This window comes from Podarcis tiliguerta (assembly GCF_965153285.1).
Source record: "Podarcis tiliguerta genome assembly, chromosome: 5".
Taxonomy (NCBI): domain Eukaryota; kingdom Metazoa; phylum Chordata; class Lepidosauria; order Squamata; family Lacertidae; genus Podarcis; species Podarcis tiliguerta.
In genome coordinates, this window is record NC_139538.1 from 20515485 (window position 1) to 20542468 (window position 26984).

At 48.8% G+C, this 26984-nt stretch overlaps 2 protein-coding genes across 4 annotated transcripts in view; one reads left to right on the plus strand and one right to left on the minus strand.

Annotated features, from left to right (window-relative positions):
* The window catches only part of RSRC1 (arginine and serine rich coiled-coil 1), a 161138-nt gene extending 157292 nt beyond the window's left edge, over positions 1 to 3846 (minus strand). For 2 of the 3 annotated variants that reach the window (XM_083442932.1, XM_083442930.1), the window contains exons 1-2: positions 3738 to 3846; positions 527 to 717 (exon numbers count right to left, since the gene is read on the minus strand). In XM_083442932.1, coding sequence (XP_083299058.1) covers positions 527 to 708 — 182 coding nt within the window. In that variant the 5' untranslated portion in view covers positions 709 to 717; positions 3738 to 3846. Of the gene's footprint in view, positions 1 to 526; positions 718 to 3509 lie in introns of all 3 variants that reach the window. The other variant, XM_083442931.1, reaches the window with a different exon arrangement.
* A 4398-nt stretch (positions 3847 to 8244) lies between these two features.
* SHOX2 (SHOX homeobox 2) lies at positions 8245 to 25058 on the plus strand. The gene is made up of 5 exons (XM_083441211.1): positions 8245 to 8689; positions 12338 to 12546; positions 17740 to 17797; positions 18097 to 18185; positions 24137 to 25058. Exons 1-5 carry the CDS (start codon positions 8395 to 8397, stop codon positions 24428 to 24430), a joined length of 945 nt encoding a protein of 314 aa, XP_083297337.1. The 5' UTR covers positions 8245 to 8394; the 3' UTR covers positions 24431 to 25058.
* Positions 25059 to 26984: the final 1926 nt, after the last annotated feature.

A 26984-nucleotide genomic window follows, 5' to 3' on the forward strand; every position in this document is an offset into this window, starting at 1 on the left:
GGGTTACATTTCTGACCCCCACCCCAACCCGTGCATCAGTGCAGCGCACATAAGCTCTCCCTGCCCACCCCATTCCACCCCCTTTTCAAGCCACTTGTGGCTTGTCGCTATGCGTGCATGCATGGCCGCACGTCAATTGGACACACATAAATTGGTCAATCCTGCCAACCTAGCAGTTCGAAAGCACATCAAGTGCAAGTAGATAAGCAGGCGGGAAGGTAAACGGCGTTTCCGTGTGCTGCTCTGGTTCGCCAGAAGCGGCTTAGTCATGCCGGCCACATGACCTGGAAGCTGTACGCCGGCTCCCTCGGCCAATAAAGCGAGATGAGCGCCGCAACCCCAGAGTCGGTCACGAATGGGCCTAATGGTCAGGGGTCCCTTTACCTTTACCTAAATTAGTCATTGCCTGTATATGCCATTATCTACAGCAGAATGTTGGATCAAGCTGTGAATTATGCCTGCTAAATATTTTAAGCAGCCTTTTCTACAAACACTTTCAAAACCCAATACAAATTAATTCATTTACCTCTTTTCATATGAATGTGAACGAAACTGGAGATCTCGAGACCGTGACCTTGACTTCCTTCCTGATTTTTTACGGCTGTAAGTTCTGCTATCAGAAGAACTGCTTGAAGATGACCTCCTACGGTGTTTCTTTTTTCTTTTGCTTCTGCTCTCTTCCTCAGTGTCTGATGAGCGGCGACCCATTTTAACAAGCTATTTTTTAAAAAAAACAAAAGAACTGTAAACATCAGATGAAATCTTAAACATTATCATAGAAAGCCTGCTATACCCTTACCAATCTCCATACACCAGTATTCAGTTTAGACCCAAATCCTAACTTCATTATCTAATACAGTGGTACCTCTGGATGCAAACAGGATCCGTTCCAGAATCCTGTTCGCATCCTGAAGAGAATGCGACCCGCAGATTCGCTGCTTCTGCACATGTGACGTCATTTAGAGCGTCTGCGCATGCGTGAGTGGTGAAACCCGGAAGTAACACGTTCCGTTACTTCCAGGTTGCCGCGGAGCGCAACCCGAAAACGCTCAACCTGAAGCAACTTTAACCCGAGGTATGACTGTACCACTGCTAGGTAGTTGCTATTTACTTGGGCCTGCTCCCTTGTAACACCTTTTCCAAAGCTACAAACAACAATCCTGATCATATTTGCTTTTATCACTGAAATTAAGAGAACTTGCTTCCAAGTAACTGTCCTTAGGACTGAGAACTGGGAACCCCCAAGTATGTGAAGCAAATTTCATTTTTTCCTTGGGGAAGATGGGGAAAAGCTTTCACCCTAACAAATGGATGTTGTCTTGGAAGTCCTAGTATGTTCAAGCACTTATTCCCAGGTACTTATGCATATGATTCCAGCTTAAAGCTATTACCTCCATTAAGGTTTAGTGCCATTATCATGAACATAAACAAGGCAAGAAACTTGGCCTTACACTCAGTAAAAATTGAAGAATGGAACAAGGAGGACTAAAGAGCACATTTTGCAACAAGGCAAGGGGGGGTGCGAGACATGACACAAGTGTAAAGAAACCCATGCATGGTGTGGTGAAAGCGGAGAGGGAGCCGTTCTCTCACATCTCCCTCTGGTTGAAACCATCCACTGGAGTTGAATGTCAGAACAGGCCAAACAAAGAATAGCTACTTTGTTCGCACAACGCCTAAGTCACAGGGAAGTCGCTCCCCAAAGTTGTAGTGAGACCACCATCTTGGGAGGGCTTTGAAAGAGCACAGACTTTCATGCATGGAGGATGAGTCTAGAAATAGCTACATTAGGCTCCTGGACCCTACTCGGGGAGGCAGTATGTCTGAGTTGTTCACTTGGGAATCACAAGTGCAGAGGGTGGGTCCTGCTCACAGGCTTTGCACAGGCAACTTGGCTGTCCACTCTAAGAACAGGATGCTGGGCTAGATGGGCTTTTTTCTGATCCAGCTGGGTTCTTCTTCTGTTGCTCTCTTTCAACATGACAGAGTGCTGGGTGAGACACGGGGGCATCCATTTCAGGGTTCGGGGGGGGTTGGCACATAGATTGCCAGGGCCCTAAGACATCTGTCCAGGGCAGGCGTCCTCAAACTCAGACCTCCAGATGTTTTGAGACTACAATTCCCATCATCCCTGACCACTGGGTCCTGCTAGCTAGGGATCAAGGGAGTGATTGAGGTTGAATCCTGACAAGACAGAAGTACAGTGGTACCTCGGGTTACAGACGTTTCAGGTTACATACACTTCAGGTTACAGACTCCGCTAACCCAGAAATATTACCTCAGGTTAAGAACTTTGCTTCAGGATGAGAACAGAAATCGTGCTCTGGCGGCGCGGCAGCAGCAGGAGGCCCCATTAGCTAAAGTGGTGCTTCAAGTTAAGAACAGTTTCAGGTTAAGAACAGACCTCTGGAACGAATTAAGTCCTTAACCTGAGGTATCACTGTACTGTTCTTGGGGGACATGGGGCGGGCTGAAGTGGAGGACTCCCTGATCCTGAATGGGGTAACTGTGCCCCTGAAGGACCAGGTGCACAGCCTGGGAGTCATTTAGGACTCACAGCTGTCCGTGGAGGCACAGGTTAATTCTGTGTCCAGGGCAGCTGTTTACCAGCTCCATCTGGTATGCAGGCTGAGACACTAACTGCCCGCAGACTGTCTTGCCAGAATGGTGCATGTTCTAGTTAGACTTCTGCAATGTGCTCTATGTGGGGCTACCTTTGAAGGTGACTCAGAAACTGCAATTAATCCAGAATGCGGCAGCTAGACTGGTGACTGGGAGTGGCCGCCAAGACCATATAACACCGGTCCTGAAAGATCTTCATTGGCTCCCAGTACATTTCCGAGCACAATTCAAAGTGTTGGTGCTGACCTTTAAAGCCCTAAAGGGCCTCAGCCCAGTATACCTGAAGGAGAGTGTCCACCCCCATCATCCAGCCCGGAAACTGAGGTCCAGCGCCAAGGGCCTTCTGGTGGTTCCCTCGCTGCGAGAAACCAAGTTACAGGGAACCAGGCAGAAGGCCTTCTCGGTAGTGGCGCCTGCCCTGTGGAATGCCCTCCCAGCAGATGTCAAGGCAATAAACAACTATTTTACTTATAAAAGACGGCCCTATTTATGGAAGTTTTTCATGTCTGACGCTGTATTGTTTTTAATATTCGGTTGGAAGCCGCCCAGAGTGGCTGGGGAAACCCAGCCAGATGGGCGGGGTATAAATAATAAATTATTATAATATTATTATTATTGTAGGCCAAAAACATCTGGAGGGCCGAGTTTGAGGAAGCCTGGCCCAGGGTCTTAGTCTTAAAAGCTGTTCGGGAGAGGCCTTTTCAGAGAGAGGCAGTCCCGTCCCCCCCATACTTCTAATTCCGAGAGGCCGGAGGAAATGCGAGAGCCAAAGCCCACACGAGCACAGTCGGAGGCAACGCCAAACTGACGAGAGCAAGACCTCTCCTCGCCAAAGCCAGCAGGGGACGGGGAGCTTGGCGCTCCGCCTACGCCAAACACCCACGCACCGAGGCCTAAGCAAAGCTCGCGCCGCTTCCCGCGACAGAGACGGCAAGGCCGGCGAGGCTAGTCACGCAGGCGCCTGCGAACTAGGCCGCAGCGGTTCCCTCCGGCCATACTCGCTTCGACACCCACCCCCCACTTGAACATTGCTTTCCTTTCGGTCCCCGAGGCCTAAGGCCCAACGGGGCCGACGCAACCATAGCAACCGGAGCCACCGGCGCGAGCCCATTTACCTCCGAAGCCGGCGCGCCCGCCGAAGGCCGCTGAGCTTCCGTAGTTTCAGCTTCGGCGCCTCCTTCCGCCGCTCAGGCCTGACTAGACGATCGCCGGAGCTCATCTATTCACGCAGCCCAGCCGAAGAGCGCCGAATGCATCGATTAGAAAAGCCACTTTTTTTCCTCTTCCTCTCCATCCCCCGCGTCTAGTAGACTAGCTAGCTCGCTATTCGGCGTTCTTCTTCCTCTTTCTTTGCTTTTCCTTATTTAAGCAGCATTGCTGACCGCATAAACAAATCTAATTAATCGATCCTCGCAGGGATATTTTTCCCCCTTTAAAAAAATAAAATAATAATGACGATGATGCGGGTGCGAGTTGTCATTCATGCCATTTCTTTATTCCTTACCTTCTCCCTCCACCCCACACCCGCCTCCTCCCCAGGAAAGAAAGCGGCGTGGGAGCGGGGGAGGACCCGGAATAAATCACAGAATTCTGTCTGTATAAGGTGCGCTGTGATTAAAACTGCAGTGATTTATCTGCAAATTGCTTTAAAAAAAAACACACCACCCTGCAATTTTCCTTCCTTGGAAATGATGGGCTTTCTAAGGTTAGGTGCAAATTAGTTTCCCAGTTGAGACTATTTAAGGGTTGTGATGGTTGCGGGAGGGGGGGGGAGTTTAGACGCCCCGTTGGAGGAGGATGTAAGAATAAAATTTATCGTTTTTCATTTAAGCTAAGAGTAATTAAAGAAGCTCGCTCTTTCCTGGAATTCATGCTACATTGACATATTTTTTCTCCCCCTCGACTCTCTGAGAAAACCATTTCCTTTCTTTGCTGTAAAGACGAGACGCTTTTGTCTGACAGGGGTAAAAGTAGCCGCTGTTTGCTTTGCTCTGGGTGGCTTCTGGGTGGTGGGTCAAGAAGAATAGGCCCCGGTCTTCAAACTGCCCGGTGCGGCAGCGCTACGTTTATTCACAGGGAGCTGAAATGCTGTGCTCAATGGGGCAAAGGAGTTTAGGATTTTTTTAGATGGGAGATCAGAACATAATCTCACAAGGAAACTTTATGCATTCACGCATATGCTTAAATTTCAGGCATCCGGGCTTAAACTTTGATTCAAAGCAACAAATCCTCCCCCCCCCCCTACTTCAGCTGCGATCCTAAATGTACTTGCTTCTATAGTTCATGCTCGTGGTTCCAAGTGGTGGTTTGGATTATATCAGAGCAAACCCACTGCTTTCGGCAAAAGTAAATGTTGTGTCCGGAATTTCTTACACCTCCTGAGGTGCAAATTTTCACGCAAATTTGCTGGTGTTAACAATTCAGCAGTCCAGCTGGTGGGTTGTCGAGACGCTTAACTTGCTTACAGTTATACCAAACTTGCGGTGCAATCCTATACATGTCTCCTCAGAAGTAAGGGCTATTGAGTTTAATGGAACTTACTCCCAGGTAAGTGTGTATAGGATTGCTTGTGCCCTAAATCAGATATCTAGCTCTGATAATTCTGGCATATATAGGCTATTCTTTGCAGACTATCCGGGGATCATGCTTTCCAGTGGAAAGTATAGTAATCATGTATAGGAGTGAAAAATACCGTGAGTATGTATTTAATTTACACGTTTCTGGATTCCACAGGGTGATGCCTAATCATGCTTCTCTATCCTATAGTGTAATCAAATTCCACAGGAAACATCCACTTTACTTGTGTCTTGTCCATTTTGTATATTATTATTTTTTAACTCTCTGTTTTTTTGTGTGTATCGACGGTATTGAAAAGTGGAATCCACGTGGGGATGTTAAAAATTTGCATAAAACTGAATTTTGCTATTTAAAAAGGGAGGCCCAGCCAATTAATTATCTGAAAAAGATTGGTCTCCGAAAGTTTAGCACTATCGGGAGGATGCTGTAGAAGTTTCATTGAAAACAGTGGGGATTGGTTTGAAGTGATGTATTATTCACTTGAATGTTGTTAGCCATTTTTTTCATTTTCCAATTCTTTTCCCATTAGAATAATTGTGTATGCTTCTTTTAGCTTTTCGGCCATAAACAATTCCCTCCTAGGCGATAGAACATAACAGTACACATTTCCGTGGCTTCGAGCACCTTCGCATGTCGGAGCACCCAGTCTGTATTCCTAACTGGCTTAATAGCAACAACCACAAAGAAGAGGTTAAGAAGAGGTTCACGCAATTTTCCTCCAAATTATTTAAAAGTTCACCGTTTGCCTGAATTCATGCAAAAGAAATCACATATTTTAAGCACCTTTTGAGAAGCACACTTTTCCGTAACATATTGGAAAAGGGATTCAGTTTTATTATATTTTTAATTAACTCATAATCCGGACTTGGAATAGTTTCCAGAACTACTCTGTCCAAGGTGTAAAGTCTGCGCCCGCCCCCCCCCCGAAAGCGTTAAATTCAAATATCTGGACATAATGAGATTAAAGAAAGGAGAGAACAAACTAGCAACACATATTCCAACCTCGAGTTTAAAAAGACGCTCCCATTTTCCAGGTGAGAAAATGGAAAGAGGCGGTTGTTTTCAAACTACATTTGGACAAGTGCACTCTGCAGCGCGACTGTCAAACTATTTACTAAGAAGGAAGGCCCACTACACCCCCCCCCCAAAAAAAGTCTAAAGTGTGAGCTCAAGCTTTCAAGTCAGTTCTGTTAATTCTGATACCAACTTCTCAAACCTGTTTTGCAATCCTGTCCTTTTACTGAGATCACACAAGCGCCCCTGAGTTCAATGGAACTTAACTCCCAAGCGAATGCGCATCGGATTGCAACCTAAGAGTTTCCCAGGTCCTGAAGAAGAGACTGGACAGATTTTCCCAAATCATTTATGTATCTCAGGTCATATATCCATGTATTTTAGTTGTTGTTGTTGTTTGAAGAGCATTGATAATCCACCCCAGAGAGGAAATTACCAAAAAAACCCCAAACGACATGAAGAATAGGATCCTAAAGCAACATGCAGCAACAGCAATCTAATTCACGGCAAAATCACAACAGAAGCTTTAATCTCTCGGCATTTTGCAGGAACGGTTTCCCCTCTCTCCATATAACCCGAGCGCATCTCCAGGCTAAACTGATCTGACTGCTGCGTATCTTCCCGGAGCTGTCAGCCTCCCTTCGCATTTCCAAAAGGATGGCTGAATCCACCGCACCCAAACCCCCAGTAAAGCAGAAAACGCCTGGGGGATTTTTACCGGCAAAATTCCCTGAAATGGGGAGCCCCCGGCGCCTTGAGCGCTCCCAGCGTCCCAGGAATTAGCCAGAGACCTAACTTAGTACCATAGTGCAGGCAGGAATGGGAAGGAGACCAATATGTGTGCATATATACATTGCAAAGCCTTTGGCAGTTTATTCAGAATTATACTCCGTTTCAAATCAGTGTTAAGTCTAGGATCGACGTGTAGGAAATGCAGACTGAGAGAGTGAGTGACAAGACATCCAAGGGACAAACACAGGCTGGGACAATTCTGATGGAGTTCACCTCTCTGCTGCTGTCTCTCCTCCCTCCCCGCAACCCTAAACGGGGTCTCAATCGTACAGGGTTTAATTCAGGCTGCGGTTCTGGCTAGAAGCGGTTCTGGCTAGAAGCCCGCTTCGTCCCTGAGCTTCAAGGGCAAGAAGCGCCGTCTTCCCAGGCGGGTTTAGGATTGGGCTGGCAACGTGTGAGCCGAGCAAAGCATTCCGCATTTTTATTTTTATTTTATCTAAAAGGCCCAAGGATCTAGCTGGTTGTTTGGCGGGGGTGGTGCGGAGAGCCGATCAAAGGAGCACTAATCTCTCCTTGGCATCGCGGCTGATTTGGTCCTTCGGAGGGCGAGGAGGCGAGCAAGCCAGCCGGCCAGCCCCGCGCTCTGGTAAAGAAGACGTTTGGGGGTAGCTCGCTCTCTTTTCCTCCTGCTCTTCTCCCCTCTCCGGAGCCAGCCGCCTTGTCATTTTTCCTGTAGCCCCTCCCCTGCAGATCCAGCCCCCTTTCTCTCTCCCCCCCCCCTCGTGTTTAACTAACTCAGGACACTAGCGCAAGATCCACGCCTAATTAAATTAATTAGGGATTCTTGTCAATCCTGGATTAATGGCCGAGAGCAACCCCTGGCCACTGGATCTGGAAGAGGGGGGTGGGAGGAATCTGAGGGAGGAGGAGGAGGTCTCTCTTTCTATTTCCCTCCCCCCCCTTCGCTCGCTCTCCCTCCCTCCCTCCCTCCCCCTCCTTTCCCAGTTTGGCTCTTGTTCTCCTTGGTGGTGGTGCTGGGCTGCTCCAGGAGAAGGGGGTTCCTTCCCAGTTCCAAAGGGGAGGTAATTTGCTCCGAACAAGGGGCAGGCTTCGCAAAGTATAAATAGTGGGGACTTCAAGAGCTCCCAGCCCTATCAGATCTGAACTCTTGGCGGGGAGAATTGTCAAAGATCTTCGCGTTTTCACAAGCCCGCTCCAGTTGCGAGGCATCAGCTCCCCTTTAACTCTCCAGCCCCTCTGCGGCTTCTCTCCCCCCCCCGCACCTTGCCCACACCCTCCCCCCTCTTTTCTCCCACCCCTCCTCCTCCTCCTCTTCTTCTTCCTCCTCCTCCTCCTTCCTAACCCCCTTGATGTGTTTCTTGGGGGGCTTGGAGCAGCTAGAGGAGGCAAGCGAGGGCGAGGAAAAAAGAGCCCAGCGCAGCGCCGGCGATGGAAGAACTTACCGCTTTTGTTTCCAAGTCGTTTGATCAGAAAGTGAAAGAGAAAAAGGAGCTCATCACCTACCGGGAGGTTCTGGAGAGCGGACCCGTCCGGGGAGCCAAGGAGTCCGGAGGATCCAGCGAGCCCGGCCGCGAGGACGGCAGCAGCCCCGCAGCTCGGGGGGCGGCCGGAGCAGGAGGCGGAGGAGGCGGCGGCGGCGCAGGTGGCCGGTCGCCGGTCCGAGAGCTGGACATGGGCGCCGTCGACAGGGCCAGGGACACGGGCACCCCCAAGCTCAGCGAAGGTAACGAGCCCTCCTCTGCCCAGCGGGTCGGGGGGCGCGCCTGGCAGGCTGGCTAGAGGCAGGGGACCGCGCGTAAAGAACCAGATGCTGGGAGTACTAGGGGGAGGGGGAGAATCGGGGGAAGGGTGCTTCCTGGGGTGGGCGGGGTGGGGACCATGTGTGTGGTTTGACTCCGAGGACCCCCACCACCACCTCCCCAAATGCGCGCTGTTACGTCCGGTTGGACCTCAGCGGCGGGGGAACTTGCCAGGGAACGGATGGAGGAGGCAGAGCGCGCGCGTTGGCGTCCAGACGCGGAGCCGGCTGGTCTTTTCGACTGGGGGAAAGAGCCCCCTCCATTAATGTGGATGGATACTTTTTCTGGGCCGTTTCAAAGCGGCCAGATTGTGAGAACACCGCAAGCCGGCCATCGCTTGACCGTAGGCTGCTCGTCTGGGACCTGATAATGTGTGGCGCGTTTTTCCTGGCTGAACTCTAGCTATGTTTGGGGGATGTGGGCTTTTTTGTCCTTTCTCTCTTCCCAATCCCAAGGAAGGGAATCTGTAAAATCACAATCTCTCGCCCTCCTGGGTTAGGCAGACCATAGTTTGGCTTGTGCGTGTGTGTGTCTAGTTATATGCACAAATATTTCCTCCGTGAGTAAATGGGAAGAATAAAATCCTGATTGCCAGGCTTTGCGTTGAGCTGTTCTGGAAACGGTGACAGGTTTTTGAATCCGGGAGGTTATCCCTGCAATGGTTCCAATATCTTCTCCCGTTTAAAGTAATTTACGCAGTCTAGGAGCCCAATGTATTGTAAATTAAGATGTGCCGACTATTTTGTTCCCAATTGAGCGAAAATAATATGTGGCTCCGAGTTCTAGCTATCAAAATATTTAAGCAGATAATTAATTTGCTCCTGCTATGGAGACCCTTTCCTATTTGCAATGTAAAATGAGGGGGAGGGGATGTGGCACTGGAAACAAATGCGAAATTAAACGAATTTATTTCTGTTTAAGGCGGCTTAGAAACCTCCCTAAATATCATTAAAAGTTTGAAACGCAGTTGTTTATTTGTGAATGAAAGTATCAAATATTGGGCACACTAAAAGAAGGGAGCCTATATGGTACTTCTTTTTCTCCAAGTGCATTTCCTAGGAAGGGTGAATAGTTATTTGAAAACAAACCATACATTTCTAAGTAGTTATGCAATGTTAGGAACACTGCTAATAAGTAATGCTGAAATCCAAGCGAAGTGTTTCGCTTTTATTCCTCGATGCTCTCGACCTCTTTAAGATTTTATACTGGTGTGTAGGGTGGTGGGGGAGAGGAAGAGGAATAAATGATAATGCGCTTTGCAAAAAACAACACCAAACCTCTCCTGTTTGCTTATCCAAAGATCCACTCGGCTTTCAAGGCTATTTGAATACCTGCGTGCGGTTTGAGGATGCAGATGTCATAGTCGAGGGAGGAGGGTTTATTTCAACTCTTTTGTTCAAGGAAAGTAGCTCTCTCCAGGTCGGAACTGAACAGCAGACATCATCCGGAAATGATTTTATAAACAAATTCTGAATATGATTAGAGACCAACGCAGCTCCAGTAAACAAACTTCGGCGTGGCGGTGGGCAAATACATTCGGGGAGGGAAGGAAGGAAGCGGGAGAACCCGGTTTGTAGATTAGGAAACCCCCCACAGCCTGAATGAACCGCGTCACGCCGCCACGTTTGCACCGGGCCTAGTGTCCAAAGCGAAATGTGTGAAACGGTTGGTGCTGCGGAAGGACAGACGGGAAACGAGCAATACTTTAATCAACGGGCACGGCGTTCTGCACAGTAATATCAGGTCGGAAGGTCACTGCCTCAAGGAGCCTACAATATATTTCGACAGGGTGAAGGGGAAACAGACGGAGGTTTAGTGGGATGAAGCAGGAGGGTGATCAAACTTTACGCACTCTTCTTAGTTCAAAAACAGTTGCTCCGATAACGATACCATTTAGGGAGCTCGTTCTCCACCTCCCTAGTAAATAAAGGCAAGGATGCCTTGACTTCCCCGCAAGCAGGAGGCTTCAAGAAGCCATAGCAGCGGCGGTCGCGCGTCAGATCCCCCATCGACACCTGCTGCTGTGATTTTGAAAAGGTGCCACTTGAAAGGCCACGCGGGTTTCACAGCAGCCAGCGCCAACGTCGAGAAGACGCGGAGCGTAAGGGCGCTGCAGTTCTATGGGATCTTGCCGGCGCTTTCAATGGGAGGCGTGCCGTGACCGGTGCGAGAGGGAGGAAGGGAGACCTTAAAGTCTTTGGGACTTCGGGGCGTGCGTATTCCGGACTTGTTTCTTGTTGTCCCGAACCGGAATTGGGGAAAAGAGGTCCCTCCCCCTCTCTTCCTCCTGAGAAGACGGTGGAGTTCTCAGGACAGACCTGCTGCCCCTTCCCAGACAGGTGTAGACTACGCATTGCTCGGAGCGTCTCTCCTAATAATAATAATAATAATAATAATATCGCTGTCAAAGACCAAGCTGACCGCTGTGCAGGAGGAGAGCCAGCTCTTGGGCAGATTTTTAAAGTCTTTCTAGACTTAAACTTAACACATACAAATAAATAAATAGGATGGACCTGCGTTCTGCGGTGGCTTTGGGAAATGCTGGCAGAAACCCCGGGCCCACCTCGATCAAACCGCGCAGGTCATCGCCCTTAGAACTGAAGCAGGCGCCCGGGTCCGGGCAGGGCAAAACAAAAGTTGAGGAGGACAGGGGCTGGTCCTTTGGAAATAGAGCACTTTCTTCCCAATGACTAGGGTGGGCCTTCCTAGCCTGGAACAAGATCCAGGGCAAAACTATTCAGGGAAAGTCTGCGATTCCATAAAAGCACACTTGTAAGACTGCATGCTAAGACTTGTGAATACCTTTTTGAACTCAGTGTGGCTTTTAACTTTTGTGTAGAAGTACCTAGGATTGCGCTGTGGGAGCAGCGGTGATATATATGTGGGGGGTATAAATATAACGCATAAATGTAAGTCCCACTGGATTCAACGAGGCTTACACTTCCTAGGAAGTGCAGCCTCTAAGTTCCTCCTTTGATCGTCCAGGGGACGTGCTGCTTTCCTTCTGGTGGGCCTGGGATCTGAAGCGAAGCCACGAGCGACCCGGGCCAGGCTGCGCCCTCGGCTGCACAGGCGCCGGGTACCAGCTCTGCTTGGGCCCTCCTTCGCTTCAGCCTCGCCACTGGGAAGAGAGGTGACCTTTGAGCGTTTCATTGATCCCTGCCACCGCTGCTCCTCCTCCTCCTCCTCCTCCCCCCCCCCTTCTGCTTGACTTAAGGTAAAAACACAAGTGGGGGAAGGGCCAGAGCTCAGTGGCAGAGATTCTGCTTTGCATGTAGAAGGTCCCAGGTTCAATCCCCGGCGTCTCCAGGTAGGGCTGGTGAGAGAGATTCGCCGGCCTGAAATCGCAGAGAGCCGCTGCCAGCCAGTGCAGACAATCCTGAACTCTATGGACCAAGGCTCTGATATGGCATAAGGCAGTTTTTGTGTTTGTTGGAAACCCAGATCAGGCGCTGGCCTCGTGGTTCAGGGATGGTTGGGTAGTTGCTTTTTTGTTTTGTTTTGCTTGTGTGTCTCTGGTGGTGTTTTGGTTTTGCCTCTTTATTTTGTTGTTGTTGTTGCTCCGTCTCCAGTTTCCCCCGAGCTGAAGGACCGCAAAGAGGATGCCAAAGTGATGGAAGACGAAGGACAGACGAAAATCAAACAGAGGAGAAGCCGGACCAATTTCACCCTGGAGCAGCTGAACGAGCTGGAGAGGCTCTTCGACGAGACCCATTACCCGGACGCTTTCATGAGAGAGGAGCTCAGCCAGAGGTTGGGCTTGTCCGAAGCTCGGGTGCAGGTAAGCATGGAAATCCTTACGGCTTCTGCTGGGGAGGGGCTCCTCCACGAGGATCCTGGGAAGGGACCTTCATACGGACTAGCTGCCCTGGGAGCTGGCACGACTCCGGATTCATTCCCACTGCGCTCCGTTCTGAACCAAGAGGCTTATGATCGCGCGCTGCATTGGCAAGCAAGTCACGAAGTGGACTTGCTTCCTCTTTCATGGATGGTTGGTAGCGGTAGGTTCGGATCCGGTGGGTGCCCTTCTTCTGCAAGCTTTTGCTTGGGGGGGGGGGGAATAGTATGGCGCTAGGAGAGGAAGGGGGCTTCCACCAAAAGGTTGTTCCTGGGTAGACAAGAGTGGCGAATCCGGAGTACAGCAGACCTTGTGTTGTAGTATCTGCGCGCTTTCGGCCTCATCCTAAATATACACCTATGAGTTGGGAGGAAATGTCATTTCCTGGTGCGTTTTGCTTAGGGGCTACAAGGGGCTGTTTCCATCTTCATAGAAGAATTTTGCTTCCATAGTTCCGCCCACCTCGAGATGTGCTGGCCTCTCTTGTGTCCCATTTCTTCCGATTCTCCGCTTGCTATCTTTAGAACCATCCAGGTCTATGGTATTTTACAGTATCATTTTTTAACAAAAAGCAAAGGTCTCTGCCAGAAAGAGCTTACAATCTAAAACTGAAACAGTAGCTAGTGAGAAAAAATTGAGCCAATTGAGGAGAGTGAACAGTACTCAAAGTAGGCGTGTAAGTGTGGTTGGTAGTGTGCTTAAGTGCGGTTTCTATGACTTCGGATAGCTAAGCTTTCCGTGGGGGGGGGGGAATACCGAGTCCATGTGTATTATATTCTCCTTCTGCCTTTAAACGTTGATCCTAGCTCAGTTTCTTTTCTTTCTTTCTTTCTTTCTTTTTTAAAGTAGAAGACGGATGTATGAATTAACTTTATAGAAGGGCTGACTAATAAACGAAATTGGGAGTTGCTAAAGTGTACACAGTTACAGTCCATTTACTTTTTTTAAAAGGGGAAGTAATTAAAAAAATCCCCCAGGGACTCAGAAAAGGAACAGATACAGGCAGCGCGGGGCTTGGCTAATGCAGCCGGATTTCAAAGAGCTGTTTGGAGACCATCTTCCCCTTACACTGTCCAGAGATTGCTGGGGATCTTTGTCAAGCTGCCCCCGTCCCCCAGAGGGGGAAACAAGAGGCTCTGGTCCAGAAAAGGCAGGACTTGGGTCCAGAGGTAGAAGCGCGGCTCCAGCCAGAGGCCCGGAGACCCTTGTCCAGCGGGAGCGAAGGCGACCCGTCATTCCAGCGTCGTTTCCGCAGAAAACTGGGCCGCCTTTGTAGGAACACATGGAGAGCACTTCCAGGCCCCCCGAACATCTGCAGCCGGGAGGCTAAGCAGCGACTCCTGGCTTGTAACAGATACCTTCTCTCTCCCGCCCCCCTTCCTTCCATCTTTGTTGCTCGTAGGCTCTGCCATCTGCACCAAAACGGCTCTTCGGCTCTTAAAGGCTTTTTCTCTGCATCTTGTAATCGGATAAAGGCAGACACTGAACAGCCACGTTGTAGCAAAGGGGTGTGTGTGTGTGTGTGTGTGTGTGTGTAAGAGGGTTTGTGTGAGAGACAGTGCTGGGGGAGAGCAGAATTTTTGAAAGGCATCGCAGCTTAAAGAAAAAGATTCTTCCTTCTTTTTTATCTGCCTATGCTTTTCTGATTTTATAAACACACACACACCACGCTATGGAGTGTGGCTGTATGTCCATATCTATATTATATATAGATTTCTATGTAGGCGGCGATACCTACGGAGGGAGATTTGCCTGACTCAACAAAAGAATAACCAGTGCCCACCATAATCCATACAGAATAACTTTCAGAGATTTGCATAAATTAAGGCCTCCTTCCTTTTAAATGGCCCCAGAAAACGCTTCGCTGTGATTTTGTTTCAAACTTTGCTTCCCAGCTCCCATTGGCAGATGGTGAGAAGGCGAGCCTGGAAGGCGGCAGGGGTATGCGCTGGAAGCTGAAATGAACGCCCCCCCCTCTTCATTCTTCCCTAGCCATCTTTACTCGGAAGTAGACACCGTGGGTTTACTTTCGAGTAAGCACGCTCAGGCGCGCAATCTAACGGCGCGCTTTTCAAAGGTGTCTTGCTTTGTGAAAATGCACAGGATCGGACTGCGCGGTCGCGATCTCGTGCAAGTTCGTGTTGACCGGCTCCCAGGTCAGCGAGCGCGCAGCCCGATCTTGTTGCCTGGAAGAGGGACCGACTCTGCTCAGTGGGGCCTTCTGCTCGGAAAGCGCAACCAGGATGGCGACCTCCGGCTGTCATAATTTTCAGGATCGGTTGGCATATCTTGCTTCCTTTGAAGGAAGCGCCATCGAAGGAAACGTCACACTGCGTGTGTCAGACTCCTGGGATGTTCGTTTGAATGTGGAAACGGACAGGATTCGTGCCTGCAGATGTTGACAGTTTAAAGAATAAGATCCCAATCAGCTTTCACGTCCCCCGTTGCCCCTCCTCTCCTCCCCCGCCTTTAAAAGGGTCTTGAGGGAAGAAGGATCACATGATAGTGAGGACCTTTGAGATGGAAAACAGATCTCTCCCCAGCGCTTTCCCCCAATATATAAATCTGGGCTGAAGATTTTAAAGCACTTTTAAGTTCCATTGATTTCAGTGGCAGAGATGTGAAACACACTCCCACTGAAATGAATGGGCTGAAATAAGTGCCCAATCCTCTTCCCCTCCGCGGTTTACTCGGAGGCCAGTCCTTCTGAGTTCAATGGGACTTAGCAAGCAAACCTTATTGAACTCCATGGGGCTTACATCTGCGTGGAAGCGCATAGGGTCGGGCTGCACAAGCCACACCTGCCTGGCCCCAAGGCTGTAGGTACACCTCATATGCTCTCTCTCAGGTTTTCAAACTTTTCCCCATATCCAACTGCCAAAGTTATCTCCTTGCCTGGAGTGAAGCTCTCCCCCTCCCCATCTCTTCCAATGGCAGCAAATTAGATTATCATAATAATGAGACAATTATTCCGCTTCTGTGTTACACTCCACTGCACAGAGGAACAGAGAATTTTCCAACTTCTTTGTAGTGAAGCTTTTATGACAGTAATTACCCCCCAAAAGTGAGTCATTAAACGCTTTGGTGTTTCGTTTTTCTTGAAGATAAAGCTAATTAATATTACAGGCTTTTAATGAGCGCATTCTTCTCGGGTCTTATTGCGCAAACATCTAAACCCCTTTATCACTAGTTTTTTTGTGGTGTGTGTGTGTGTTTTAGCATTAGATAGCACGGCGAGATGGAGGGGAGGGGGGAGGCCTGGTGGGGATTCGGCTGGCGAAAGATGAAACGGGCCCGGAGAAAGTAATTGAGCAAGAACCAGAACAGGCGGCAACTGTCCATATCCTAGAACTGCGCTCTTTTAAGTTCCGATTCTAAAGCGGGTAGGGAGGGAGCGACGCTCAGGCAAAGTTTAGGCGTTCGTCAGCTTCATCCCAGGCCCATCCTAGGCGCCTTCTTTGCCTTTCCAATGCTGGTGGTGCAATCTACTCCCGAGGGCCGGAGGGACATGCAACTGGCCCTTGGCATTGTAATATTTCACATTCATTTTAGTAAAACGACTCCTAAGTAAACTCTCCCCTCCCTGAAACGCAGTTTGGAATTATAATTAGCAACAAAACGGCCCTTCTATCCTAACCCAACGGGAACTAGCCAAATTTCGCCCATCTAACTCCCCTGCTTAACGGGAGCGATCCTATTCTTGTCTACTCAGAAGTAAGTCCTATTGTGAGTTCAGTGGGGTTTGCTTCCATGTCGGTGTGTATAGGATTTTAGCCCTTAATTGAAGATTAAATGGAAGGGCTGTGCCTCACTTCTACTCGGAAAGGGAGTGAGTTGAACTGATTTTAGTCATAACTCTTTCCAAGTAAGGCTGCACCTTGCACTCTGAGCACACCAACTTGGATAAACCTCTAGTGGGTCTTGCTCCGGAGTAAATATGCAAAGTTTTCAGAAACATCTTTCTTTACGATTCAAGCCTAAAGTAGTAACTGAAAGAGGAAAAGGAGACTGATACAATGATGTTTTGGATTTGTTTTGGATCGGAACAGAGGCGGGGAGAGAGAGAAGGTTAAGGGAAATCAGAGAACTAGGTTGGTATTGCATGTGAAGATGAACAGAGTTACGGATTCAGTTACTGGCTTGTTTAATTGTGCGTGTGTTGAAGTTCTAGGGGACTACTTTTATATGAGCGAAATAATTGAAATGTGGAGCACGTGTAGTCCAAGGAAGTTGATTACTGTAAATATCTGAAAACAAGACTCCCTCCCCAAACAGAGGAGACTCCATGTTGCAGCTCAAAATGGTCACTCTCAAACTATTCGAGAATTTGAAACTTGCTACACAAGTCATCCCAATTTCTAGACTCCTCTGAACGCCTTTGCTCTTTTCTCTTTAGAAAGTCGAAGCAAGACTTAGTCAGCTCCCAACAGTTTATGTGACGCGCAGATGGCTGAAATCTGGCACGCACATAATCCAAAATTCTCTGGAATGCAACATTTCGAAAAGGATACATTTGCTTCTTCCTAGAAACGGGGAGGGAGGGGGCTTGATGATCCCAAAATCGTTAAGAAACTTCAAGAAAACAGAAATTTGGTTATGTGGTTTTCTAAACTTTCTGGATTACTATGTAAATTTTTTTTAAAAAGAAAGAAAAAAGGACATGTTTGCACCTAACAGTGTAATCCTGTTCATGGCTACCCAGAAGCCAATCCTACTTGGAGACTTTCCCCCAGGTAAGTGTGCGTAGGGTTGTCGCCTAAGTGTCCAATTTACTGGCGTGTTCAGAGGCAAACCAAAGAGGTCTCGCTTGCCCCTTTAATAGTAATATAGAAGAAAGATTTTCAGCGCCTGTGGCTTGTCATGCAACTATTAAAGGGGAATGCAAGACCCCCCTCCTCGTTCCCCTCTGGACACCGTGGTCAAAACGGTGGGCCTAGATTATTTTAGGTCGCACGTGCAGTGCGGAGTTTCCAGTAAGATTTGGATTCGGGAGAGGAAGGCTCCGAGTACGAGCCAGGAAGATAACGCTGCTGGGGTCATTGACTGGTTTTTAAGCATGGCCAGAGAAATCACTGTGTGTAGATAAATAGATAGATGCGGCTTTGCATTGAGCTCGCCTTCTTCCTGTCTGCGCAGGTATGGTTTCAGAACAGAAGAGCTAAATGCAGAAAGCAAGAAAACCAACTCCACAAAGGTAGGTGAATTTTATCAGCGGCGCGCGTAAACGGGTTCAAACGTTTCTGGCCCAGGGAATACAACCCTCCCCTTTAAATTCTAGGCTCTTGGGGGCCTCCTTTTGCCTCTCCCCCAAACCTCCAGGCTCTTCCTTGCCTAAGGTTGCACACTTACCTGGAAATAAGCCCCATTGGGCACAATACGCGCCGCCAAAGCGCAAATAGCCAAGGGAGCATTCCCAGGGAAGTGAAATAAAAAATAGATGCCCCTGTGCTTTTTAGCTCAGTTTCTGACCGATCCCTGCCTCTGTTCTTGCAGGAGTCCTCATAGGAGCAGCCAGCCAGTTTGAAGCGTGCCGGGTCGCCCCCTACGTGAACGTGGGCGCTTTGAGGATGCCTTTCCAGCAGGCAAGTACAAAGGGAGAATCCCGGGGGCGTCAGCCCCACAATGGTAGGAAGGACCACAAGATGGCCTTCCCGCAGGTGCCCCATTATCTCTCTCTCTGGCTGGTCAATCATATGCGCAAAAGGAACGTTTAAAAGTTGCCTTCCTGCGGGGGGGGGGGGGGAGATTGGACGCGTGTGTGTTTTGTCTGGGCACTGAACACTCCGATCTTGAGTGCATGTGCCGTGCAGTCCGACCCGGTCTCTGCGTGCTTTCTTGGAAACAAGCTCCTGTTGAGCTCAGTGGGACTTGGCCAGCGCGTATTAAAGGCGCGCAGGGCTGCTGCAGCTTTTCTGCCGTTCGGTGCTGCAGATTCAAATGGTGCTACTGATTTAAAGGGGAATTAAGTCCCATTGGTCTCGAGGGAGCTTACTTCCTAGGAAGAGTGCTTAGGATCCGCATTGTCCGAAATGTGCTGAGGCGGCATTTGTGCGTACCAGGGGTCGGGAAGTGAATTTGGGTTTCCCATTAGATGCTCAGCGGATCTCGTTCATGCTTAGTATTTGGAAACGCCGTGGGGTTTCCTCTCTCGAAAGTGGCACGCAGGAAGTTATACAGTACCGAGTCAGATCATGAGTCCAGCTGGTTCAGGATTGTCTAAAACTGACTGGAAGTGACATAGAGATGGGTGTTCTCAGCAATACCTGGAGTTGGCAGGGATTGAAACTGGGAGCTTTGGCATGAAAAGCAGGTGCTCTACCCCGGGGCTCTGGCAAAGGACCACAGCTTTAAGGGCTCATTTAAGTCAGGTTCTCTCTCAACTCCTATGCATGTTTACTCAGAACTTAAGGTGTTTAATGTGGCTTATTGCCTAGTAAATTCACTTAGGGTGGCAGCCTCAGTGAGCCTGCCCAGCTCTCTGTAGGCTCCTGTGAATTCCTGAGCTTCCACCCAAATGAGAGGAATTGATTTTGATGGGTTTATCAATGCAAAAATATATAGGTGTGCATGACTATACGGTGTGTGTATTTATTTAATTCTACTAATACGATCAGTAGGAGGGTGGCCAGTTGTGGTGGTTTTCTGAAAACAAAAAAGCTCCACAACTTTTATGTGGCTTTATGAACTAGCAGGCATGTAGTCTGGATTAATTTTAACAGGAGAGCCCGAGTCCTACAGATATCGCTTTTATTTCCCCTTTTTAGAGTAGTGTCTATCTTTAGCAACCTACATTGGTAATGAAAAGCAAACCTTACAAGCCTGATGGTAAGGTACCCCTGGCACAGTCAAGTCCTCTTCCAAAGCTTGTTATCCTCCTAACATTTTTGGCCTTAAACTCCCACCAGGCCCAGCCAGTGTCGCCAACGGCCTCACATGATGGGAACTGTAGTCCACTCTGGCATAACTTCAACGGGCATAAACATTCCTAACTCAGCCTTTGAATTATGGTAATTACTTGGAAGTTATCTTCAGCTGATTTCAACAGAGCTTCTAAGTAATATAATTAAGAATAAGTATGTTGGACCTCAAAACTCAGTGGGTTCTTCTTCCATAGCTTTCGTAGATTGTCTTCTGTCCTAGGGAAGTTGCATATTTCAGGCTTATTGACCTCAGTGGTCAATCTTCTAATGGCTATGATATTGGTGTGTTCTAAATTGAAACTGCTCATCATTTGGTTGTAGACAAACAGCTGTCTCTTAAGCACTGGTCCTAGGCACATGAAACTCAGCGGGGCTAACCTCTGACTAAACATGCGTGGGTCTGGGCTGCATGAGCCATGTGTAGGGTGAGAGACTCTCCCTTGCGAAATGAGGGTAAGGAAGGGAGAGAGAAGACTCTGCCGGTCGTCTGCATCCATGATAAATAAAAGCAGTGGCAACAATAGTTGTCTCAAACCGCGGATGGTGCTGGGGTTGATAAGGTGTGGGTAATAACACCATAAAGGTCATATGGGAGATGACTGAGAGCAACAGATGTGTACAGTCATTAGAGGGCTGAGAGGAAAGGAGCAAGATAAAGGAGGGCCCTCTGCACTGTCTTGATGCTATTAAGGCTGAAGTCTTGAAGTTCAGTGGCATTTAAGCAAACTGAATGTGTGCAGGATTGTAGCCAAGGGCAGGTTAGCATCCACAGCGAATGCCTGTTTCTCCTTTTGCTGTTTTTTATTTTTTTTTAATTAAATAGACCTTAGGGCAGGGTAATTACTTCACCTGTCTTCAGATGGTGCGGACAGATGATCAAGCAAAAGTGTTTAGGAAAAAATGGTCAAAGCAGATGAGCGAACAAGCAAACTGGTAAAAAAAGGGCAATCAAGCCTATTCATTGTAAAGCAGGAGTCTGTGTTAAGTGTAGAGGGAGGAAAGAAAGAGAAAGAAGTGCAGCCAATTAGCCTCTATTTTGCTTATGGTTGGTCATCTAGCATGCAAAACCAGCTGGCAGTAACCACAAGCAGAAAACCAGACGCAGTCGACACATGAGGGTACCTCTCAGCCATAGGCAAAGCAGCACTACTTATGAGTAGAGCCTGCAATAAGGTACATGCTGCTGGCAGAAGGCACACGAAACTGACAAGTTAATCAATGTAGGACATGGCCCAACTAGTCAGAACGTTCAGGGAGATTAGGAAGGAGCACCCATCCACAGATCAGTGCATTCCACAAGGCCATCCAGGAGAAACAGCTTGCACATTTAACCAAATTACCAATTAGATTGTCTGCTGTCTAGCCAACCAGAGAGGCTTGGTTTACAAGAGGAACCGTGCTAGGCAGGGATGGGGAAGTTGTGGTCCTCCAGCAGTTGTTGGACTTCAGCTCCCATCAGTCTCAGGCGGTCGAGTAAACTCAGAAGAAAGGCGACCAGGGATTATGCATGCCAACGGTCAGAAGTGATGGGAGTTGTAGTCTAGTAACAACTGTCAGGCCACAGGTTCCCATCCCAGAGCTGGGGGATTAAACTTGCATGAAAGTAACGTAATGTGACCGGGAAGTCTTTTGCGCAACCCCTAAAATATGGCAGTGAGGGGTAACACTTTGCACATGTTTATAGGATGAAGACTATCATTTGGCTCAGGGCTCAATGAGTCAAGGCTTAGACCTGTTATAATACAGGCCCTGCGACTGTGCTCAGAAGCAGTTTTTTCCACTACTTGGGAGCTACGAAAAGACCTCATATGCTTGGGATTAAGCCAGAGGTTTTCAACCTTTTTGAGTCCATGGCTCCCTTAACCAACTACAGTGGACACTCGTGTTGCGAACGTGATCCATGCAGGATGCATGTTTGCAATTCGGAGCTTCTGTGCATGTGCAAAGCGCGATTTAGCACTTCTGCACATGCGCGACCGCAAAACCCGGAAGTAACCCGTTCTGGTACTTCCAGGTTTCGGTGGTCCGCAACCCAAAAAAACGCAACCTAAAGTGTCTGTAACCCAAGGTATGAATGCACATTCTTTTTGTGGCACCCCTTTGGGGTTCAGGAGCCCAGTTGTGTCACCCCTTGCCTGCAGAGCTGGCAACCTCTCGCCCTTTTTTCTGGGCCTGCTTGGTGGAAAGGCGCCCCTTCAGCACTGGGCACTCGGCTCCCAGGCAGGTCTTGCACACAGCAAGCACATGAAAGGCCAGCCTGGCCTCCCACTTGTCTGTCCGCAAGGGGTGGTCGACTGGCTGGCTGGGCTTCCTCACCTGCTTGGTTGCTTACTCCAAGGCTGCCTCGGCTTCTGGCAACCAGCACTGCCTGGCCAGCCCAAGAAGTACCATTCGCCTGGGGAGCTTGTAGTCAGGGCGCTGCAACAAACAGCTGTGCAAGCCTTTGCGAGGCAGAGATGCGAGAGGGCATCAGAGGAGGGGGGAAGGAAATAGGGGTGGAGGCCAGTGTTGCCCCTGGCACCACTGACCATCACACAAGGCACCCCAGGGGGCCATGGTTGAAAACCACTGGATTAAGCAATTAGTGTGTCTTTTTCAGAAATAGCCTGTCTTAAATAATCACTCAAGGACCTGGGGGAAAAAAATCATAAATTGTGGTCTGGCTATAGGTAAAGGTAAAGGGACCCCTGACCATTAGGTCCAGTCGTGGCCGACTCTGGGGTTGAGGCGCTCATCTCACTTTATTGGCCGAGGGAGCCGGCGTACAGCTTCCGGGTCATGTGGCCAGCATGACTAAGCCACTTATGGTGAGCCAGAGCAGCGCACGGAAATGCTGTTTACCTTCCCGCCGGAGTGGTACCTATTTATCTACTTGCACTTTGAGGTGCTTTCGAACTGCTAGGTTGGCAGGAGCAGGGACCGAGCAACGGGAGCTCACCCCGTTGCGGGGATTCAAACCGCCGACCTTCTGATCAGCAAGTCCTAGGCTCTATGGCTATGCTGTGCTCTAATTCTAAAGCTGTGGGGGACTGGCTATGATTACTTGGGTCTTAAGGAAAGGCATTCTGCACATGCTCAGGGACTTTTGTTTTGACAAAGGCCAGATCTTTCAGGACAGTGATAGAAGTTCTGAAGCTGAGCTGTATACCTCAAATGCCGTTAACTGGTTATTGCTTTCGTGAATATGATGACTTGGTTGTTTCAGTGCCAGCAATTAGGTTTTGGTTAGTTTTCTCCATTCATTCATTTGTTTAGAAACTGTCTGGTAGCTGAGAGCTGGGGCGGTTGGCTTGCATAGAGAAGGGCCCAGGTTCAGTCCCCAGGCCTGGAGGCCCGGAGTGCTGCTGCCACTGCTCATTGTAAGGGTAGCCATCTATACAGTGATGGATTGGACCCATGGTCTGACTCGGTACAAGGCAGCTTCCTGTGGTGTTGTGCAAATGTAAGGCTTTGATGCTAATGGATTACCGTATTTTTCGCTCTATAAGGCGCACCAGACCACAAGACGCACCTAGTTTTTGGAGGAGGAAAACAAGAAAAAAAATCTGAATCTCAGAAGCCAGAATAGCAAGAGGGATCACTGTGCAGTGAAAGCAGCAATCCCTCTTGCTGTTCTGGCTTCTTCGATAGCTGCACAGCCTGCATTCGCTCCATAAGACGCACACACATTTCCCTTTACTTTTCAGGAGGGAAAAAGTGAGTCTTATAGAGCAAAAAATACGGTAAATTCCATTGAACATTGCTGCTGGTTTTCTTCTCAGTAAGCATGCTGCACAAATCACAGAGTGATAGAATGGTAGCATTGGAAGGGACCGCGAGGGTCATCTAGCCCAACCCTCTGGCATGCAAGAATCTTTCGCCCACCGTGGGGCTCAAACCCACAACCCAGAGATTAAGTGTCTCATCAACCCAAAATAAACCCACGCTACAATCCTAGTTACATTTTGCTCAGTGAAAGCCCCACTCTTCCCAGTGGGCCTTACTGGTAGGCACAAAGGGTTGTAGCCCTCAATCCAGCCACAATCAGGCTTGTGCGTACGAACCCTTCTCTCTCTCTTTTAAAGGCAGGTACTAAAATAAAAACACAGAGCCCAATCCTAAGCATCTTCAGTGCTCCATTTATGAGGAGTGACATCCTATGGCCTTTTAATATGTGGTGGTTTTTGGGGGGGAGGGTGGTTATTGGGTTGCTGTTATTGTTGTTTTGATTATATATTTTGCAGTTTCATAATTTGATTTTGTGAAGTGCCCTGAGACCTCCTGGCAGTGTAGGGCGGTTATATAAATTCAACAAATAAAACAGAACAAAATGAGGGGAAAGGTAGCATACGGGGATCGATGCAAGCCACAAACCCCGAAGGATCCCCTTCCTCAGTTAGTCAAACCACGCACCCCTTTAGTCTCTTCCCCACCCCGCTAAAAAAAAGAAGTAGCTGAGGGTGGCACTGAAAGTGTATTGAGAAGTCAAGTTTCCATGAGTTCCACGGGCCTTTCCCCCTGCCAAGTGGGCTGAGGCGGCTTGGAGCCCTGGAGGCTGTGGGGAGGGTTTGAGATGGCGGTCGTCCTAACACTCTTGTCTCCCCCCCCCTTTCCCCTCTCGTTGCCCCTTTCAGGACAGTCATTGCAACGTGACGCCCTTGTCCTTTCAGGTGCAGGCGCAGCTGCAGCTCGACAGCGCCGTGGCGCACGCGCACCACCACCTCCACCCGCACCTGGCCGCGCACGCGCCCTACATGATGTTCCCGGCGCCGCCTTTCGGGCTCCCTCTGGCCACGCTGGCCGCCGAGTCCGCCTCGGCCGCTTCGGTGGTGGCGGCGGCCGCGGCGGCCAAGACCACCAGCAAGAACTCCAGCATCGCGGACCTCAGACTCAAAGCCAAAAAGCACGCGGCCGCCCTGGGCCTGTGACTCTTCCTGCAGCCTCAGCCGCCGCCGCCGCCGCCGCCGCCGGGGCACGTTGCAATCCCAGCGCGCGCGTGCGCAGAAGACTGCCCGCCGCCTCTTCCTCCTCCCTCCGCGGCCAGCTCTCCTCTACTGAGGCCGACACGGAGCCGGAGGAAGGGCTTTGCCACCGCCACCGCCACCCCCCACTTTCTGTCTTGGTCCTGCGCGACTTAAAATGTGAAAGACGAAAGAAGCACGAGGCGTTCCCCGGAACGAAACAACTCTATATTATAGACCCAAGGCGATGAACAAATAAAAGGAACAATATGGGTGTTTTTTTCCGTTTTAAATGGAGGGAGGGGAAGAGCTCCCTTCTACTACTGCTAATAATATAATAAGAATACTAAGGAGGAGAAGAAAACGTAGAGCTTGCTCAGAAACTGGCGGGAAGAGATATACTTATTTAAAAGAATTAGATGAAATAGACGCGCAGCTGGGAAGTTCACAGGTTTTGAAACTGACCTTTTTCTGCGAAGATCACTTTAATACGAGAAATTTGATAAGAGAGGCGGGCCTCCTTCCACGTTGCATCAGATACTTGAGTTTTAACAGCCACAGTCTGGAAACGGAGATGAGAAGGAAAGAAGAATTTAAAAATGGGGGGGGGGGGGTAGGGGCGATGGGGGGGCGGTGGATTTTTTTATATATAAAAAAATGTGTGTGCGTGTGTGTGAAAGAGAGACAGACAGACAGACGGTTATTTCTCTGCCAATTTCTAATGGGAAAAGTGAGTGACCGGGACTCTTCTTCTACTCGTGGAGTTCCGGGTCTGCATGTAGTTGTTTGCTTTTATTTTTATTTGTTCTTGGCGTCCCTTCGGATCATTTGCACTTCACCTCGATCAGAACCACCACCACACACACAAAAAAACGACCACACAAAACGAAGCCAAGTCTCTGGATCCCCCAAGAGAGAGATTTTAACCCAAGGCCCCGATCCGGAGAAACCAGCCTTTTGACCTTATGCATAGCCTAAGCTCCTTGAAATCACTGCGGGGACAGGATTGGAGCCTCAAGTAAGCACTGAAGCTTACAATCCACTCTGCAAGGGAAGATAAAACTCCCGCGGAGCACAGGGACTTACTTTCGAGTAAGCACCCGCAGATTTCGGATTTTTCTCACCTCTCCAAAAGGTCCCCCCCCCCCCAAAAAAAACAACCCCCGTTTTGGGCTCAGCAGTCGAGCCCGATGAGGTCTGGAGATTTCGAAAGTTTGGTGATGGCATTTTGGTTGGTCTTCATCGCAAAAAAAGCTATTACCATCCTGGTAGAATTTTGAATGCCTTCCACACTTAATGGACCATCTCAGCTGCTTCTGTTTTCCAAGCCGAGCAGAGGAGACTCCACCTCGCATCAAAATCAATAGTCAGTCGCGACTGACATAAATTCTATTGATTTCGATGGAATTGATGCGCGACTAACTGTATCCGGATCGGGGCTTCCAGCTTTTTAAATTTTTTTATTTAAGGGTGTGTGTAGAGGGGGGAAAACCACCACTATCTGATTTCCAACCCTAATAAGTAAGGAAACAAATAGCAGTTTGTTTTCTCCCTCCCCATCCCAAGATAAAGATTGTATTGCACCCACGAGCAGCCTCAAAGCCACGTCCCAATAATGACAGGAAGGCTATGGAGCGCACGCATATATTTTTTTGAAAAGGACACGATAGCTCGTGGCTTGATAGTTCTGTCCCAACTTCCCATCTGATTTCATAAAGGTGTACCCATTCCCGTAATCTTGTGATATTATATATCTATATATATTTTCCTTTCCGAAAGGCTTATATAGCTATAATCTGGGCTGGTGGAAGGGAGGGGGAAGGGGAAGGGGAAGGAGAAGGAACTACGGAGTAGCCGGGTACCTTCATCCACTCAAAGCCTTCCAGAGCTGAGGGCACTTTTTTGCCAAGAAAATGGGGGGGGGAGGGGGAAGGGGGAAGAGGAGGAGGAGGAGGAAGAGGAAGAGGAGGAAGACCTCGTCGCAAGTCGAACTCTGCTAGGAACAGAGATTTGTAATTATTTGTTCTCCATGAAAACAGAAAAACAAAAAAAAGTTATTTATATTGACCGTATTTTTTCTAGAGTATTTTAAGTTATTGAGGAGGAGGAGGAAAGAAGAAGGGGGTGGGGACGGGGGGGGGGAAGGAGGAGAAAAGCCGGAGAAAAATATGCTGTTATACTTTCCATTTACATGTTGTTGTCCGCACGATCTATTTTGTTCCACTCAGGTTTGCTCCGCTTTTGATTCATTCATTGTTGACGTCACGATTTTCAATAAGTGCCAAGTTATGAATTAAGACACTTTGCAATCTATTGAATGGAAAAAGAAAGAAAGAGAGAGTAAAGTTTTAGCTGATGGTTTCGCATAACTTCTGTTCGTGGTTCCAATTAAATCAGTAGTGCCATTCTACCTATCTTTATTTCCACCCTTTCTGCTCCCCCCTTCCTCCTTTGGTTCTTTCTCTCTTTCTCTCTTTTCTCTGTGCGCGTTTAAATCCTCACGGAGTTTGCAGGTTTCTCT

What these genes read in the sequence shown, in the direction of transcription:
- SHOX2 (XM_083441211.1), top strand. Translation starts at nt 8,395, where the DNA reads ATGGAAGAACTTACCGCTTTTGTTTCCAAGTCGTTTGATCAGAAAGTG. An exon ending in TGTCCGAAGCTCGGGTGCAG is followed by an intron (nt 12,547 to 17,739) that starts GTAAGCATGGAA and finishes CTGTCTGCGCAG; the next exon opens with GTATGGTTTCAGAACAGAAG. An exon ending in TGAGGATGCCTTTCCAGCAG is followed by an intron (nt 18,186 to 24,136) that starts GCAAGTACAAAG and finishes TGCCCCTTTCAG; the next exon opens with GACAGTCATTGCAACGTGAC.